The sequence below is a fragment of the Vanessa tameamea genome, chromosome 3 (assembly GCF_037043105.1).
Source record: "Vanessa tameamea isolate UH-Manoa-2023 chromosome 3, ilVanTame1 primary haplotype, whole genome shotgun sequence".
Lineage (NCBI taxonomy): Eukaryota > Metazoa > Arthropoda > Insecta > Lepidoptera > Nymphalidae > Vanessa > Vanessa tameamea.
Window position 1 is genome coordinate 7,654,100 of NC_087311.1, and position 17,900 is coordinate 7,671,999.

A 17,900-nucleotide genomic window follows, 5' to 3' on the forward strand; every position below is an offset into this window, starting at 1 on the left:
CTAGTAAACTAAATCTACTAGTTTTACAGAATAGCAAACAAAATAGTCTTTAAAAAAAAAAAAATTTTGACTCTTTATTCGTTTGATAATAATCGATAGCTGAACGAGAATTGAAAGTAAAAAGGAGTAGATAAAAAAATCAAGAATTTTATATTATTATTTATTCTGACACCACGGAAGTGTAGTAAACGCAAGGAAGCGAAGTATACACAACAATACTTAACTACTAATATTTAAGTATTGGATATAAGATAACGTATTTTTATAATTGGTTTTCTTCTGGTAAACAAATAAAAGTCGTAAAAAAGTTCTATAACAAATAAAGCAAACATTAGCAAATTGTAAAGTATCAAGAATATTTAAAAAAAGAACTCTAAACCCGGTTTATTCTGCTATGATATAACTAAAAATATTTATATAGCTTCAGGCAATGCGCTTGTTAGATTGAAATAAAATTATATAATTATAACCATTGAAACTAGATATTTGGTATCTAAGTACCTTAAAAAAACATAGTTGTAGCAATATTGTACATTAAAGGATATTGCCCTAAATCAAGAATTATAATAAACTTAAAAGTTTAATATTATTGAATCAATAAATATCACACAAACATAAGAAAATTAGATTAATAAATAACAGTCAGGTTTCTCCTTTTCAAATACATGTAACCGAAATTAAAGAAAGTCTGAAATTGTATTCTAAGAGAAATTTCACGTATCCTCTCATCATAAATTCTTCGGATCTATAAAACTTACAGATTTATCCAGGCATGGGATTTTCGTTAAAGACGGGTTTAACAAAATTCAACCCCCGAAGGAGGTATTTGAGGTATTCAAGCATGTTTTCAAGGCTGTATGAATTACAGTTAAGTATGAAGTTGGTTTGATTTAAAATACAATCCTAGCAAGTAAATTTTTTTATAAGTCTAAAGCCTGTAGGTAATTTTGGCTCTGTGTCAACATAATGGCAAATCTTGTGGCCTGTACCCGATTTAAATTGGGTATTTTTCTGGCAATAATCAGTGTGGTTCCACGAGACATTAAAATTAAGATTTTCATGTCTCGACTCGAGGAATATGGACTAAGGTGAGTCCATATTCCTGCCGGTGAAATCGAGTAGTTGAGCTTGGTTTACAATTGGCCAATGTAGTTTTTCTGCCTGTATAGCAGAAGAAAATTTCGGAATTAGATGGAACTCTTGAGGGTCTTTCTTCTCGAAGATCCATAACCTATTTGGTATATGTAATATTGAACTTTTTCTAACACTTTATGTGACTGTAGACAAAAACATTTCATTTTTAAATGTGACATTTTCTCTGTGAATGTCTGAAAGAATTCGTTTTCATCTATACTCCGTACTTTAATATTATAAATGCGAAAGTAACTCTGTCTGTCTGTCTGTCTCGCTTTTACGCCAAAACTACTGAACCGATTTAAATGAAATTTGGTACACAAATAGTCCAGAGCCTGAGAAAGGACATAGGCTACTTTTTGTTTGAAAAAAAGTGCTGTAAAGGGTTGAAAAGGGGGATGAAAGGTTGTAAGTTGTTGAAAGTATTGTCATTTTTAGAGCTAGAATTATTAAAATATATAATATATATACAACTTATATTTTAGGCTGTACACTTATAAACTAACATATCATGACACCCATTAAGGAGCGAATTTTGGAAATTCTACCCCTAAAGGGGTGAAATAGGGGTTAAACGTTTGTATGGAAGTTCGTAATTTTTTTAATTTAGGAACATGAAACTTTATGTTTGGGATACTGATTAAAAAGGAGAGAAGATACTTATTTAAGTGTTTCTGCATATTCTACCCTTACGGGGGTGAAATAAGGGTTGAAAGTTTGTATAGAAGTCGTCATTTTTTAATCTAAAAATATAAAGTTTATTTTCTGGACACTGATTAAAAATGATTAAATACATATTTAAGTGTTTCTAGATATTCTACCTCTAAGGGGCTTAATAGGGGTTAACATTTCTTATATAGATTAGTCTGGGAGTCCGTCATTTTTTAAGTTAGAAGCATGAAATTTTATTTTTGTGTTACTGATTAAAAATGAGTAAATATGTATTTAAGCGTTTCTTGATATTCTACCTATGAGGGGGTGAAATAAGGGATAAAAGTTTTTATGGAAGTCCGTCATTTATTAAATTAAAAACATGAAACTTTTTTTTGGAATACTGATTAAAACTGAGTAGATACGTTTTTAAGCGTTTCTTGATATTTTACGCCTAAAAGGAAAAAGTAGGGGTTGACATTTTGTATACAGGTTAGTCTGGAAGTCCGTCATTTTAAATTTAGAAGCATGAATATAATTTTTGGGTAACCGATTAAAAATGAATTGATTCGCATATAAGCGTTTTTGGATATTCTACCCTAAGGACTGAAATACACACCAATGTGGTATACAAAGAGGTTTTACATTAAAGTAATATTTTAAGTTAATTTGTAAATATATTCTTATTCTACGCGAGCAAAGCCGCGGGTAACAGCTAGTTGATATATATGTGTACTAGTCACAGACAAAAGTGTATAGACATATTATATTTTCCTAAACTTCTGCATTCGAATCCCGAGTTGTTCTACTAAAGTCATTGAATTATTCGTCTAAAGAATTCTCAGTAGCAGCCTACCGAAAGCACCTCTAAGCCGTTTAATCGCCGCCTGCGCCTAATCTCTCTCCGGTCGTGTCGAATTGCCGTCCCATCGGATTATAAGAGTTATGATCACAGTTGTGCATTATAATATCATCATACTGCACAATTGACTAGTCCTTGAAGTAGGCCGCCGTCGTCGAGATTTCGTCAAGAGGACTTTTGACTACTGTTCGTAGATTTTTATTTTACAATGATGATTTGTCGTTTTTTTATTACTGGCGACTCGCCCCGGCTTTGCACGGGTTCAATACTGGGACTAAATATACTACAAACTATCATTATATACAAAGTTTACAGCTTTTTGTCATTAGATAATACAAACCGATATGTCCCTGCGCTTTAAATCTGTAATATCTTCTAAAATATTCGTTTAAATTACACACTGTAAAAAGCCATATTGATCTATATTAAATGCACAATTTATTTAAGGTATTCAATCGGATAACGATTAATGCTGTATTGCTTAAAATCGCTTCGAAAATAAGCCATTATTTCTCGTAAAAAGTAAAGGATTAAAAATGGTTATTGTGGGTTATCCCTAAGAGATAGACATATACCATCGCGTACTTTGTTGTAGACCTTTTGAAGGTGTAAAATACTGTAGTACATTATTTTGATCATCTTGTGGGTTTCTGCCAGCATTTGCAATGTAAGCGCAAAAAGTGTGTTTATTTACGACATCACATAAGAAACCCCTAAAATAAAATTATTAATTTTTCTTAGTGTTTCTCTACTGTATTGTGCATCTATTATACATATAAACCTTCCTTTTGAATCACTCTATCTATTAAAAAAACCGTATCAAAATCTGTTGTGTAATTTTTATTATTTACTTTTGACTGATTTGATTTAATCGTTGTTCTTGAACTATACAAGTAGATCTTTTATTTTATTTAATTAATAAAAATATTAAGAGAAGAATACATTAAAAAATATAAAGAAAAATTCAAAACTATAAACATCTTTTTTCTTCCTTTTTTGTTAAGTTACCTATTTCAAAGTTGTTAAAAGCAAGAGCTTTAAATAATTTCGAAAATTTTATTTTGTCTTTGTATTAAAGTCAGGTAAGTTTTATATTATAAACCGCTTTTTCCTTTCCAACTCGCAGTGCTGCACTTGAATAAAAAATGTACGTTAATGTTCTGTGGTTAGAGACCTTTCCGTTGTCTGTTCATATATGTTTCATGATTACAACAGAATTATATAGTTACGAATGTCGTTTTTGTATCGCTACTAAGCTGTTATGTTTATATTATTTAAATTAATTCAGTAATAACATCATGTATAATTAAACATAGCAAAGACTCTTTTGATATTATCAAATATTTTAATGGATTCGATACACTTGTATAAAGAGCCGAGATGGACCAGTGGTTAGAACCCGTGCATAGACTTTATCTATTGTTTATAAATTTTGCATACTTAATCTTATCGCTATGGATTTTTGCATAATGTGGGGGGCGGGATATAATGGTAGGGGTTCCCTAAATGCCCCAACGTTAGGAAGAGGTCACCTATTTTCGAAATAACTACTAATTACTAGAAATTTATTCTACCATGCTGCTCCAATGAGATTTGATAGATACATATTGATAGAATTTCAGCTGAAATATGCTGGATTCCTCTGGACGTTTTACCTTACAATTATTCGATGTTCGATTAAATTTGAAGTGTTCTGTTCAGTGAGTCATGTTAATTCGCAGATCTTGACGGTTTCACTTCAAAACTCATAAATTTTTCGCCTCTTAAAGACTTCTATTGAGAGGAATAAAAAAATTAGGCTAAATTATAAGCATGACATTAGAATTTTCAAAAACTACTATTCATTTAGCTAATTAATAACAATACGTTTTATTTAAATATGACAACAATTCAATCAATTTTCACAGTTAATGAGACAAGATGTAAAAACACTGTAAGATTTTATAGTTATAAAGCAGAATTTTATTATATTACAATTTACATACATTTACAATAAAAGCTTGTCAATTTCCCACTGCTGGGCTAAGGCCTCCTCTCCCTTTGAGGAGAAGGTTTTGGAGCAAATTCCACCACGCTGCTCCAATGCGGGTTGGTGGATACACATCTGGCACAAATTAAGCAAATGAAAATTCAGTAGTGCTGGCCTGGGTTTGAACCCGCAATCATCGGTTAAGATGCACGGGTTCTAACCACTGGGCCATCTCGGCTCTTTATATAAGTGTATCGAATCCATTAAAATATTTGATAATATCAAAAGAGTCTTTGCTATGTTTAATTGTACATGATGTTATATTCGGATTACCGGTTCATTAATCCCGTACATATATTTGCTGTTATGCACTTTATTATTTAGTATATAAAATGGATAAGTATAATTTAAGTGATATACATTAATTTTATGAATTGACTTATAATATAATTGTTGTAAAATTTCGAATATGGCTAAGACGTATGTATATTAATTTAATGTTTTAATTGGTTTAAATTGTTTCGTTGTAATGGTTTAATTTGGTCAACCTTTATCTATTTTTTTGTTTGCCTATTTCCTGTGTCTCTATATCTGCTTACTTCTTCTCAACTCAACAGATTTTATTTCGGTTTTCACGAATAGAAAAAAATGTTCGCTATGGCTAAGCTATGATAACATGTTTTATTCAAAAATCAGTACATGCCTACATTCTTTAGCATTCTACGATTAAATTTGGCGTACGTCCTTAGTGACGGCGCACTGCGCATACGGAACTGACTAACCGCAATTGGTTTTGGGCGCGTCCGCTCGCAGTCTTTACAGATTCAAACATTTATAGTATTTGACATGTGCTCGACGGTGCGCGTGCACGGTGCTCCGACACTGAGTACGCACATTTGTTGGCTAAGCTTTGGCCTTAAAAAGGCCAGAAAAGTCTGATCAAATCTTAAAACTACTGGTAGGTCCACGATAACTTGTGTCTAAAGTACACGCATAATGACTTTTTTTTATCTATTATGGATTAGTAAAAAGATATATTATGTAATATATATGATATAAGTTACTTTGGTCATTTTATAAAGAGTAAAATTGTGTTTAACACTATATAATTCGAAATTATACTTTACAAAATATCATCGATTTTAAATTAAGTGCAACTAATAAAATCGTTTGATGCGATACGTGCGGTCGGCTAAACTGTCTGTTTCAACGAATATATAACCCTGGTTACCCTGGCTTTTAAAATTACATAAATTTGAACCTATTAGAAGTGCATAACTTTTGATCTATGTCAAGAATAAAGTTATGACTGAAACCAATTTGTGTATTCTTCGTATTACTAATATATTACCTATATACATAAATAAACGCTATAAAATAATATACTTAATATATTCTTTCTAAGCGCCGTTTCATTTTCTTTTATTCATAAATTGTAAACGTGTTAAGCCGGGGCGGGTCGCTTGTAATCCGATGAAATAATCTTTATCATTTATTAAAAAAATATATCGAGTGTAAGGTTTTTTATGGGATTTTTTTATAAAATAAGTAGGCGAACGGGCTAATGGGTCCCTGATGACATTGGCGCCGTTAGAAATTTTAATCATACCTTATATCTCCAATCCGGGACTAGCCTTGAGAACAAAGTAATTATGTCCTTTTTCCTGTAGGTACACTGGCTCACTCACATATCAAATCGGAATAAAACAATGCAAAGCATTGCTGTTTGGCAGTCTTATATATTATATATTCCATATGATCTGTGGGTGGTACCTACCCAGACGGGCTTGCACAAAGCCCTACCACGAAGTTTAATTTTTTTTTCATAAATTTATAAATTATTTATCAGACTTGTATTCCATACTCACTCGAAAATCTAACATTATTTATTAATTCAAGAATAATCTTAATTATGGGTTAATTGTTTATCTTTGTCGACGGAAGCCTTGACTTGCAGGCGTTCGCAAATATCAACCTTGTACATAGGAAACAATATTATAGATGTGGTAATCGCCTCGACCTATATTCGAAGTGAAGATTGATTTAAATCATTAACTAGAGAGAACTAGTCGTTACGAGACGATACAGTATTTTGACACTTACATTTATTTTGAGTAATTTTGTTTTAAACTCTTGTTACTCCTTAAATGCTTGGACTACTAAGATGTCAAGACCCTTGTGCTTGTAATTAGATTGGTCACAGCGATACAAAGTATTAACGTTGATTTACATCGGCGGTGGTATATCAGCCCATCTGGGTGAGGTGCCATTGTTACCTCGTCTAATCTTAAAAAAAGAACTGATTAGTTTTTTTGAAACTTCGTTTTGGTTATCTTTTAAACTATCAATGTTAACTAATATTTCTACGATTTTGAAATTCATATATCGGCGATCAAAACCGTAACGTGAACTATTTAAATGAAAAGAAAACGTAGAAAGGATCACTATTCTATACTGGAAAACTCAAAAATACTACATTACCCTAATGTACCTGTAACCTTTATATTTACTAAATTGATGATTTTAAATTCTCAATGTATTCGAGGTAAATCGGGGTTCAGGTTATAATAAATAATAAAGATTATTACTAAAGAAAGAATAAAGTAATAGTTTAAATTTTAGGAATCATTTCATTGAATTGTTTTATTATCAACAGATTTGTGGTGCGCTGGGCGGTTATGTGCCTAGCGTGGGCCGTCACCTGCGAAGCACGCGTCCAGGCACTGAGTACAACCCTAGTGCCCTCCTGTCCCACACAGTGTATCTGTCTCTCACAATCACAGGTGAGTAAAGTCATATAAACTATATGAGCTGTATGTAACTGTTCTGGAATAGCCTAAATTATATAATCATATCATGTTATACATACAAAAAGTAAAGAAATATATTCTGTGCTATAAAATGTATCACGTTTTATTTTTAAATATCATATATTTTCTTCCGATTAAGGGTAAAGTTTCTATTAGAAAGGGCCAATACAATAGTCCAATTTCCAAGGGATCAATTCGAATCAGCGACTTTTAGATCGCTAAGCGACCATACATTTGATATTGAGGCCGTATTAATAAAATATATTACACAAATATTACAACTGTAGATTTTTATTATATGTAAATTTAAAGTTTTAAACATGTCGGTAATACAATTATTTCTGCCTCGGAGAATTTTTATATTTAACGAGGATTACTTCCATTGTATTATGAACGACGCCACCTGTGCCCGCTTATAGAAATAAAATCGACCCTTCAGATCTGAGGCTTTTGCAATGTGAAAATTTCAGGTTTATTGAACTATCTTCACCAAATTCCATTTAATATTTATACACATTCATATACTCAGTATTAAATATCTAATAAATAATTGAATCAACAGTGTCTTTTCGTTTCGCAATTGTATTGTGTATCGTTTGATAGTTGGTACGGTATCGGTTATCTTGTGTTATTAATCAGCTTTTAAATTTATAACAGCTTTTACTAAAATGTGGTTTAAAACTAATTTAATACAGATTCAATTTATGAGACCACCACAAAATATAGCAGCATTAATTCAATATTAAACGTGTACAGATTGTAATATAAATTGTATCGTATAATACGCAAATGAAATTGATATTGGTTATTTGTGAAGATTAAGTTTGAAACAATTCAATCAAAATATGGGCATGCGACTATGCGCGCCAAGGGGATATCGGGGGAGGATTAATTTTATTGACGAAGCAAACAATACCAAACGTTTCAATTGTCGTTCATTTTGTATATATTGTCATGTATTCGATATTATAACTACAATATCATTAAAGGTATTCTAACATCCCAATCACATATGTTTCTGCATGGATCTATTACAGCACACATAACATTAACAGCCTGTAAATTACCCACTGTTGGGCTAAGGCATCTTCTCCCTTTGAGGAGAATGTTTAAGCATATTCCACCACGCTGTTCCAAAGCGGATTGGTGGATACACATGTGGCAGAATTTCGTTGAAATTAGACATATGCGGGTTTCCTAACGATGTTTTCCTTCACCAGCGAGCACGAGATGCATTATAAACACAAATTAAGCACGCCTTCTAACCGCTGGGCCAGTTCGACTTTTTATGGATCTATTATTTAAAAGTTATGTAACAATGGAACTAAAGTTTTCATCTAACTAGTGACTAATAGGCATATGCAATATACGAATAGTTGTCTAGTTTAAGAGAAAAAGTGTGATGATGTTAAAACTTCTATTGGTAAATAAATAAATACGAAATTAACGAGATATAAAGTAAGATATAAGTTATAGCCAGGCGTTAATTATATACTTTATTAATAAGTAAAACGAATCCGAAATATGAGTATCGTTTACGTTTTGTTAAGTGTAATATATAATTTAGGGTATTTATTTGTTGCAGGTTGTGTGTAACAGTGCAACGTTGCGGGGAGTGCCGTCAGCGCTGAGCTCAAGCGTAATGCAGTTGTCACTATCGCGCGCCGATTTGCGAGTGCTACGATCGGATGCTTTTGCCCATTTGCGGCAACTGCGTCGCCTCTCCCTCGACGCCTGTAACCTCACCCGTATTAGGCCCTTCGCCTTCCGAGGTCTCCCTCGTCTCAATGAGCTTTATATACAACATACACCTTTAACAACCGTCGATGCATTTGCATTCGCCGCTCTCCAAAATATATCTTCGATTGTTTTAACACATAACAGGATAGCCCAGATAGAAGGTTACGCATTTGCGGGAACTAATTTTATAAAACTTATTTCGTTGAGAAATAATCCTATTAAACGTATTTTAGCACATGCATTCTCTGGCCTCAACGACGTCTCGCAGATAGAATTTCCGTCCGGTATTAGATCCATCGAAGCGCAAGCGTTCGCTGGATTAGAAGGAGTCGGAATATTAGAGCTCGCTTATATGGACCTACCGGCACTTTTGCCAGATACTTTCTACGGACTGACTCGCGTCGGTCGCTTAGCGCTTAGAGAATCTGATCTGGGAATCATCAAATTGGGCGCCTTTGAAGGTTTGCGACACGTCGATACACTGGAGATGTGTAATAATAAAATTGACGGAATCGAGGAACTTTCACTGATACAGAATAATAGCGTCCATACTTTTAAATTAACCGGTAATCACATGCTGGAGACTCCCGAGTTAATAGTTCTCGAAGTAGAAAACATAGTGATTCGTGGCAATCACCTGCCATGTGAGTGTGGGCGCGATCCTCTTGCGAATCCATTAGCGTTAACACCGGATTTTGCAAATGAAAATTTGTGTATATCCCCGCTTAAAGTTCGTGGGCGAAGCTTAGCGAGTGCGGCGGGCGCGGCGTGCCGCGGCGAGGGCGGCGGGAGCGCACGTGCTCGGGCTGCGGCCGGAGCCAGTCCCGCTGGACATGCACTCGCACCTCGCCTCGCCTTTACGTTAGCATCGTTCACTTTTCTAGCCAACAGCTAACCGCCCTCAGTGTTCAATTATCTATATTGTGTATTGTATGTGTCTGTAAATATTGTAACATAAGTGAGTATAAATGCGAGATTTTACATTGAATGGGTCCGTTCATTCAGTATACGTTGGACCATGATTAAAATTTGCCTTTGGAAAATGTGTTTCATTTAGATACTACATATCTGAACATCCATCCAAATAATATCCTTCTAAAAATATCATTTGTACGAACTTAACTGAGAATTTAGAATACCTTGGATCTGTACTCTAGTCAATTAGCAAACGACATCAGCGAGATACTGATTAATGTAGTACGTCGCGCCGAATCGAACTAACAGACGTCTTGGCTGAATGTATTTTATTCTTAGACTTAACGGATTGTTAATTAAATGCGCTAACTTCTACGTTGCGTCGTATATGAACTCTCGTAGATACGATTTTACGGAATTAGATAATTCCGTGAAACTATAAACAAAGTTCTATACATGTCGAAAACAACAAGTTAGAATTAGAAAACAAATTTGATCTACTAATTAAAGTTCTTACAACACTTTACAAGTAAGACTTGTAAGTTCTTAAAACAAGTCTTAATTTACATTACTAGATTAAACAGTAAATCTTAGTATATATAACCGTTAAATGTTGATGAGATGTTTATTTGAGTTAAAATTGTAACATCATAGCTGGATGAAAAGTGCTAATTATTATATTTTTAATGATGAGTATATTATAACAGTGGGTTATAGTAAATAGAGTAAAATAAAGTAATATAAAAAATATGAAAATTATTTGAATAAGGTTGATTTTTACTTCTGCGATAGTTGTTTGATACTGATTTCACTCGATAAGTTGCTAGTAATATAATCATACAAACTTAATACTGAGAAACTTAGATCGATTCAGTAATAGACAGAATAATTAAGCGACGTAATATAATTTATCATCTTCGCAAATACATAATTATAATAATGATTATTGATTATCAAATAATCATATAATATATAATAAAAATAATAATAATAATATAAAATAATCTTTATTCGAGTAGACTCATAAAAGCACTTTTAATCGTCACGTTACATTTAAATTTAAAACTACCACTGGTTCGGCAAGTATATTCTACCGAGAAGAACTGCCTCATTTATCAATGTTTTTTTTTTATATGAACTTTAAATTGATTAATAGGCCAAGTTAAAAATAGCTATGGAATCTTATTATTGAAACGAATACCGTGCCCCAGGAAGTATTATTTTCCTTAGCAATCATTTCTTATTGATATCATTTGTGCTGAGGCATAAGATAATATTTTTTTATTACAATAAAGTTATGTATAGACAGAAATCATATAACTGATTTACTGATTAATTGAGTGTCACATTCGTACGTGTTGGAAGAGCTCGTCACGCGTTCATTAGTGACATATTGATCGAGCTTGGCGCGTTCGTACACTATAACACTACTTTCCTACGTTATTAATTGAGTATAATTCTGTTATATTAATGAAAAACTTCAAGTTTATAAATATATTCACATTGCATGATAATCAAAACTGACTCATAGAACAGTCAAATTGTTTGATATATGAAATAGAAAAACATATTTTCCGACATGTTTAATTTAGCTGTGACAGAGGCATTGGACACACAAACACAAACATGAGTCATAATAATAAATGAACAACTGGACAGTTGTGCATCTTTTAGACAATTACGTAAGTACGGTTTACAATACTGAAAAATAAATAAATTGTACCGAAGAGTGTAATAGAATTGGATGTTAAAAACCGACGTAAAATAAATAATTAATAATTAATAATAAATAATAAATAATTAAGAAAACATCTCAATAACTTAGATGTAAGATTTCGAGTAATAATATTTATCGTTTAATGTTATGGATTATTCAAGTTGTAAACAAAGCTTGTATTAATTATTACGGCTTTTCCGAAACCTTCAAACTTGAAATACGTAAATCCCTAATGCCTTTGTAAGTAAAAGAAAAAATGTTTACTGTCTTCTGTGAGCGACGTGATACGGTCTGAATACAATTTAATTTTATGGTATGGACGTTTCGCGTACTTGTATCCATTTTATTTATTTCAAGCAAATTTAACATATATTTCGATTTTATTAGATATGGTGTAAAGTAAAAGCTGTGAACGTCCCATCGTTGGTTTAAGGACTTCTCTCCCTTTGAGGAGAGCGGTTGGAGCTAATTCCACCACGCTGCTCCAATGCTTCTTGGTAGAATTTTATTAAAATTGGATACATGTAGGTTCTTTACGAGGTTTTTCTTTGCGACCGAGAACCAGATGAATAATAAATACAAATGAAGCACAGAAGAAATTCAGCGGTGTTTGCCTGGGTTTAAATCCGCAATCATTGGTTAAAATGCACGCGTTTTAACCATTGGGCCGTCATGGATCTATCCTAAGTGTGAAATGTCAAAGTCAAAAGTCAAATCTTATCAAATATAGAAGCGTAATACTCGGTTACTCATGATCAAAATTTTACCACCGGTTCGGAAACAAATACTACGGATCTAAGAGGAAACGGCGAAAGAAACTCAGCGGATTTTATTTGAATATCTAATTTTACAATTATTGTTTTTATACAATAACAAGAAAAATATTTTCATTGCGATCATCTCAATCCCAAGGTATGCAATCAACTAAAAATTCATTACTTTTGTAATATCTTTTAACACACAAACGCTCTTTAACGATTATTTTAAATTTTACAATTGAATATTTTTGGAACGTTTTCTGGGATCCTATTGTAGGATGTTTAATTTAATACAATGATAAGACGTGCCAGATGTGTAAGATACTTAGGAGACAGGAGACTGGTCGTGTTGGAAACAGCACTAATATCATTTGCCACCTGCAAATTATGGCAACAGTTAAGTTTAATAGGGACATAAAAGGAAAACTAGCACAACTTAAACCTACTACTTATTCATTGAAAATATTAAAACATTACACTTGCTCATTGTTTGTCAAAAATCTACAATCAATGTCAACAATGTCTTGGGAAAATCCCTCAAATTTAAGAAGAGGTTTAATGTTTATTAACGTTTTTGATGTTTACGTTTTTTTGATCCTGTTGTAAAAACATAGACATTGCTCTGCAAAATAATTACCAACCCCTTTTAGTCGGGTAACAGAGGTTGTTACATCTGTTACCCGGCTTAAAGTTTATATGTGCTCCTTGTATTAATAGTGTGTCCAACATAATTTAAAGAAAAATAATCATCATACCATGACCTCGTTTTAACATTAATGCTAATTTATAAAAAAAATAACGCAATGATAAAAAAATAATTAGAAATATATATATACATATGTATTTATAATAAATTATTCCAATTAAATTAAAATAAAGTGTTGATTTAAGAGACATAAAGGTTTAAAAACTGAACTGAATACTTAAAGCATATATTTCATATTCAAATTCGAGTTTGTAAATATAACGTTTAAAAGTGTATAAATATTAAACACTTTATGATCAATAAACAGTGCACTAAAACGTTTTAGTTTCATAGTAATCGCCTATGATTAAACGTAACGTAACTATGATTGCAACACTAACCAATTAATTTGGACTTATGACATTAAGTGCTTTGTGAGTTGAATACATAAATACTACATCACAATACCCGCCTTGCAACATACGGTGTCTATGAATAGTGCAAATAATTCAAAAAGTCTTATATTACCGGTACGCTATATAAAACTTTTTAAAATAGAACTTTATAAAATATTTAAGATGCATTAAAATTATACTAGGAAAAAAATGGGATTAGCTGTTAGTGACAACCAAAATAAAATAGAAAATGCTTTCGATAATAGCTGAAATATACACGGCAACAAGGACGGAGCACATTCTTTTATCCCCTACAGAGGTTCTTTTGTTGTTTGTGAATTTGTTATACATTGTGTACAAAAGGATTATTTGAAGTTACATCTCAAGTTTTTTCAAATAAAAGACTGCTTAAAATTAATAATAACAGTTAACTCTCTTCTACTGAGATTTTTGTCCGACTTTGGATATTAGTCGTATAAATTGCGAAGCATTATTATTATTTACATTGAAATAAATTGTTGTAGGTATTATTATCATCATAGAATTATAAGTATTGTTTTTTGTTCGAGTTATATTATTACACAATAATCTTATAATATCGTAACCTACGTAATTTGTGAATGTAATATATTATTCTTGTAATAAAAAAAGGTTGTATAACTTTTGTCCGTTCTGAAAACTGGGAAAGTTCTGTAACAACAAAACAAACTTACCTCTTTGGAACACACGTGTGACTTTTTATAATTTGTAAGGACGTTCGAGTCCATACCTTCAAACTTATATCTATATTTATTTACAATTAATTTATACATTAGTATAGAATGTATAATTATGGATAATATTTTTTTTGTACATTATACATACATTATAATATTACCTCTACTTATATTTTATTATGTTAAATGTGATATCGATTTTGAGAGTAGAATGAAATGAACTCAAATAAACACAGCATATAGTTGCAATGTAATCCCACGTTTATTACAGCAGGTGGATTAAAGAGAACTGAACTCATCTGATCCGTGACTTCCCGATTTATGTACATCTAGAAAGCGGAATTACACGACAAAACAACATTGACAAACGACATGGCACTGGTAACGAAACAATCTACTTACTCGTCGTAAACCGGAGTGTATTGAAAATTTTAATCGAATTTGTATACAATCAAATAATCTTAAGTTAGTAATTGAAAAGTCTATCTCCGCATTCGTTTATTTTAAATCCTTTTCATGAATCCTTAGTATGTATTGTACGAGATCAGAAGAGGAATTAATTGAAAAAAAAAAAACGTCTAATACACAAATCCACTTTTAGTTTTTACATATACATCAGGTGATTAACTTTAACATAACAGTGTAGGTTGAATAATAATAAATAATCGTAACGATTCAGAATCAAGTGACCTTGCCGATGATTAAAGAACGACTGCCCCCGAGTGCAGCTCCTCGAAGCCTTATATAGGCTCTGCTTCCTACAGTATACATATATTGTAGAGTTTAATCATTATACTAATAATCTGTAAATATTTAATTGACGTCTAAAGCCTTTTATCTAATTTAAGGTTTGGAGTTTATTCCATCATCGCCGAGCACAAAAATAATTATACGAAATACTAATACTGTTACTTATCCACGTGAAATTCAGTTCTATTTGCCTGGGTTTGAATTTGCAATCTTGGAGTCGTTACATTTTTCAACTGTGCAAGAATTCTTAAGGCGTCTGTACCAAGTTTGAAGTTCTACTAACCACTGTTACTGTTATATTATGAACTATTTATAAAATATATGTATATATACATTAGAAATTGTACATGAATAGTGTATGACACCTACATTTCAAAGCAATTTTGTCGTAACTCTGTTTTAATAAGTATCTTAGTTACCCTAGTTAGTAATTTTTTTAATTTACGATAACGATGTTAACCGTTATTGAAAACAAAAGTAAGTAAAAAAACTTTTAGCAGTGCTGTTGAATTTGTTGCGAAATATGAAAAAAATGCAATATTTTTAAGATAAAAAACACTTTGAATAGAAAATTTCTTCACTAATTACAGTTTGGCCGCATTTCAGTACTATGCCGCAAAGCAAACCACGCAATAGTTTTCTTCTTTGAAAAGTAAAGGGAAGATTTTTGATTTAGCTTTAAATTCTGAAATGTAGGTTGAACTGAAAATTAATGGGGTCACTGCTTCATGATGAAATATTTTATCAACATTTGCCCTTCTTGTTGCTTAAGTGCTGAATAAACAAAAGTGGTAATAAATGACGTGAAAGCTAAAGAATATATCATTTTGTGATGGATTCCATAATACGAAACTGTTTGTCATGTAGAACTTAAAGAGGGTTATATGGAAGAATAAAGTGTGTATGGATGTAATTTTTGAAAGTGTAACATAGTATTAGGTACAATAATTGTTGTGTCAGCGAAATAGAAATACATACCCAAAAAGTGTTATAAATAAAGGATGTAATCTTGTTTGAGAAAGCGTGTTGTGGTCTCTGAAGTCTTTTATTCACGCATGTAATTGTAATGCGGATAAAAGGAAAAAATATGCAGAGTTGGCTTTATCTATTTTAAAACCGCATATAGAATTTTTTTTTTATAAATTAATAAATATTGAGAGACAAACGCAATAATTAAATAATAATAAAAATGTACTCAATAAAATGTTATAACTAACAATATGTCACTTTGAATAGGATTTTAATTCGGAACGTAGATGAGCACTTAAAAATATTTTTCAAAATTCAACACCTAAGGGTTATAAGATGAAAATTTGTACGGAAATTCGTCATTCCTGATTTTAGAAATATGTAAATCGGTTTCGAAAAGAAGTAAGGAATTCGGTGTTGAGAATTTATCCACTAAGAGGATGATATCGGGGTTAAAAGCTTACATAGAAATAAATTAATAATTAAAGTAATCTATACAGTGTTTAACAGATTACATAAGAAGTTTCGATATGGGATGAACGTTTGTTTGGATTTTCTTCATTTAAGTGTTTGAATCCCCAAAACCTGCCTACGGCCATGGTTGTAAGTTATATAAAAACATCAACATTTTATTAAATTCTCATATACGCTGCGATGTTGTTGGGAAATTTTGTTAGGCACATGACCAGTAATGACAGAAATCCTAATGACAAAAATGTTTATTGCTGATTAACAAGATCGTGACAAAATAATAAAATGTTGTTCGAATTAATAAACGTAGCTAACATTTATCTAAAGACATTATAATAGATGGAGACTGATATTTTGTTGTAAAAATAATAAGACCTTCAATACAAAGTAAGGCGTCTAGTAGCAACGAGTAATTTTCACAATGCTGGCCTAATTTAAAGGAGTACACCCTCCCGAATAATGAATACTTTTAAAAAAAATTGGCTTTAATAAATTTATCATATTTTTGGACGTAAAAAGTTGTCATAACCTTTATTTTAAAAATATTCACCGCTATTTTTTGACCGGCGTGGCAAAGTGCAATCAAAATTCAATTCGCATATTTATAACACCGCGGTATAGAAATAGCGGTGCATTGACATATCTATTAAGGCAGAAACCGCTGAATATTTTGACATGAATACTGTACCATAATAGTAAACGTGTTTCGTAGAAGGTTTTCGGCAAAACGTTACTATACAATATAATTCAACGTATACCGTAGCCACAGCAATGCGTGGCCGGGGCTGCCAGTCTCTTTCTATATCTATAAAAAATATCGCTGGATTTGTATCGCGCATCACTTAAACACGCTGAACATTTTCAAATGAAATTTGTAAGATTATACTATACTATATAATTCAACATATTAGCCACAGCAACGCGTGACCCAGTCTGCTGGTACACTATAAATGTTTCTTTAGCAAATATTTAGCTAAACAATGATTTCTCTTTCTGTCATCATGATTTGAAAATTAAAAGAAGATAACAGCATTGATTAACTGATCACCTCCTTAGCAACATTTACAGGTAAAGTCGTATATTTTTATGTACTAAATTTTCAAACGTGTCGTTTATCTTTCTATAAATATGAGAAATCGATAGATTTTAAAAACAAAGGAATGGTGAAACGTAAAACAAGTGAAATAAAGAACATTGAAAAACAATGGTTTTACAACAATGAAATCCCCATGAACTGGGGAATTGTTAGCAAAGAAAGAAAAAGAAATATACCATGCGCGCGGTGTCGGGGATAACTCTATCTGTTGTATTGTTACACTTAATCGGATAGACTCAGTACGTAAAGTCTCGTTTGAATT

General features: G+C 31.9%; 1 protein-coding gene across 1 annotated transcript in view; it reads left to right on the forward strand.

Annotated features, from left to right (window-relative positions):
* The window catches only part of LOC113397405 (leucine-rich repeat-containing protein 4B), a 34,158-nt gene extending 23,949 nt beyond the window's left edge, over nt 1–10,209 (forward strand). Inside the window, exons 3-4 of the mRNA XM_026635724.2 lie at nt 7,273–7,399; nt 9,012–10,209. Coding sequence (XP_026491509.2) covers nt 7,273–7,399; nt 9,012–10,061 — 1,177 coding nt within the window. The 3' untranslated portion in view covers nt 10,062–10,209. The remainder of the gene's footprint in view (nt 1–7,272; nt 7,400–9,011) is intronic.
* The last annotated feature ends 7,691 nt before the right edge of the window (nt 10,210–17,900 follow it).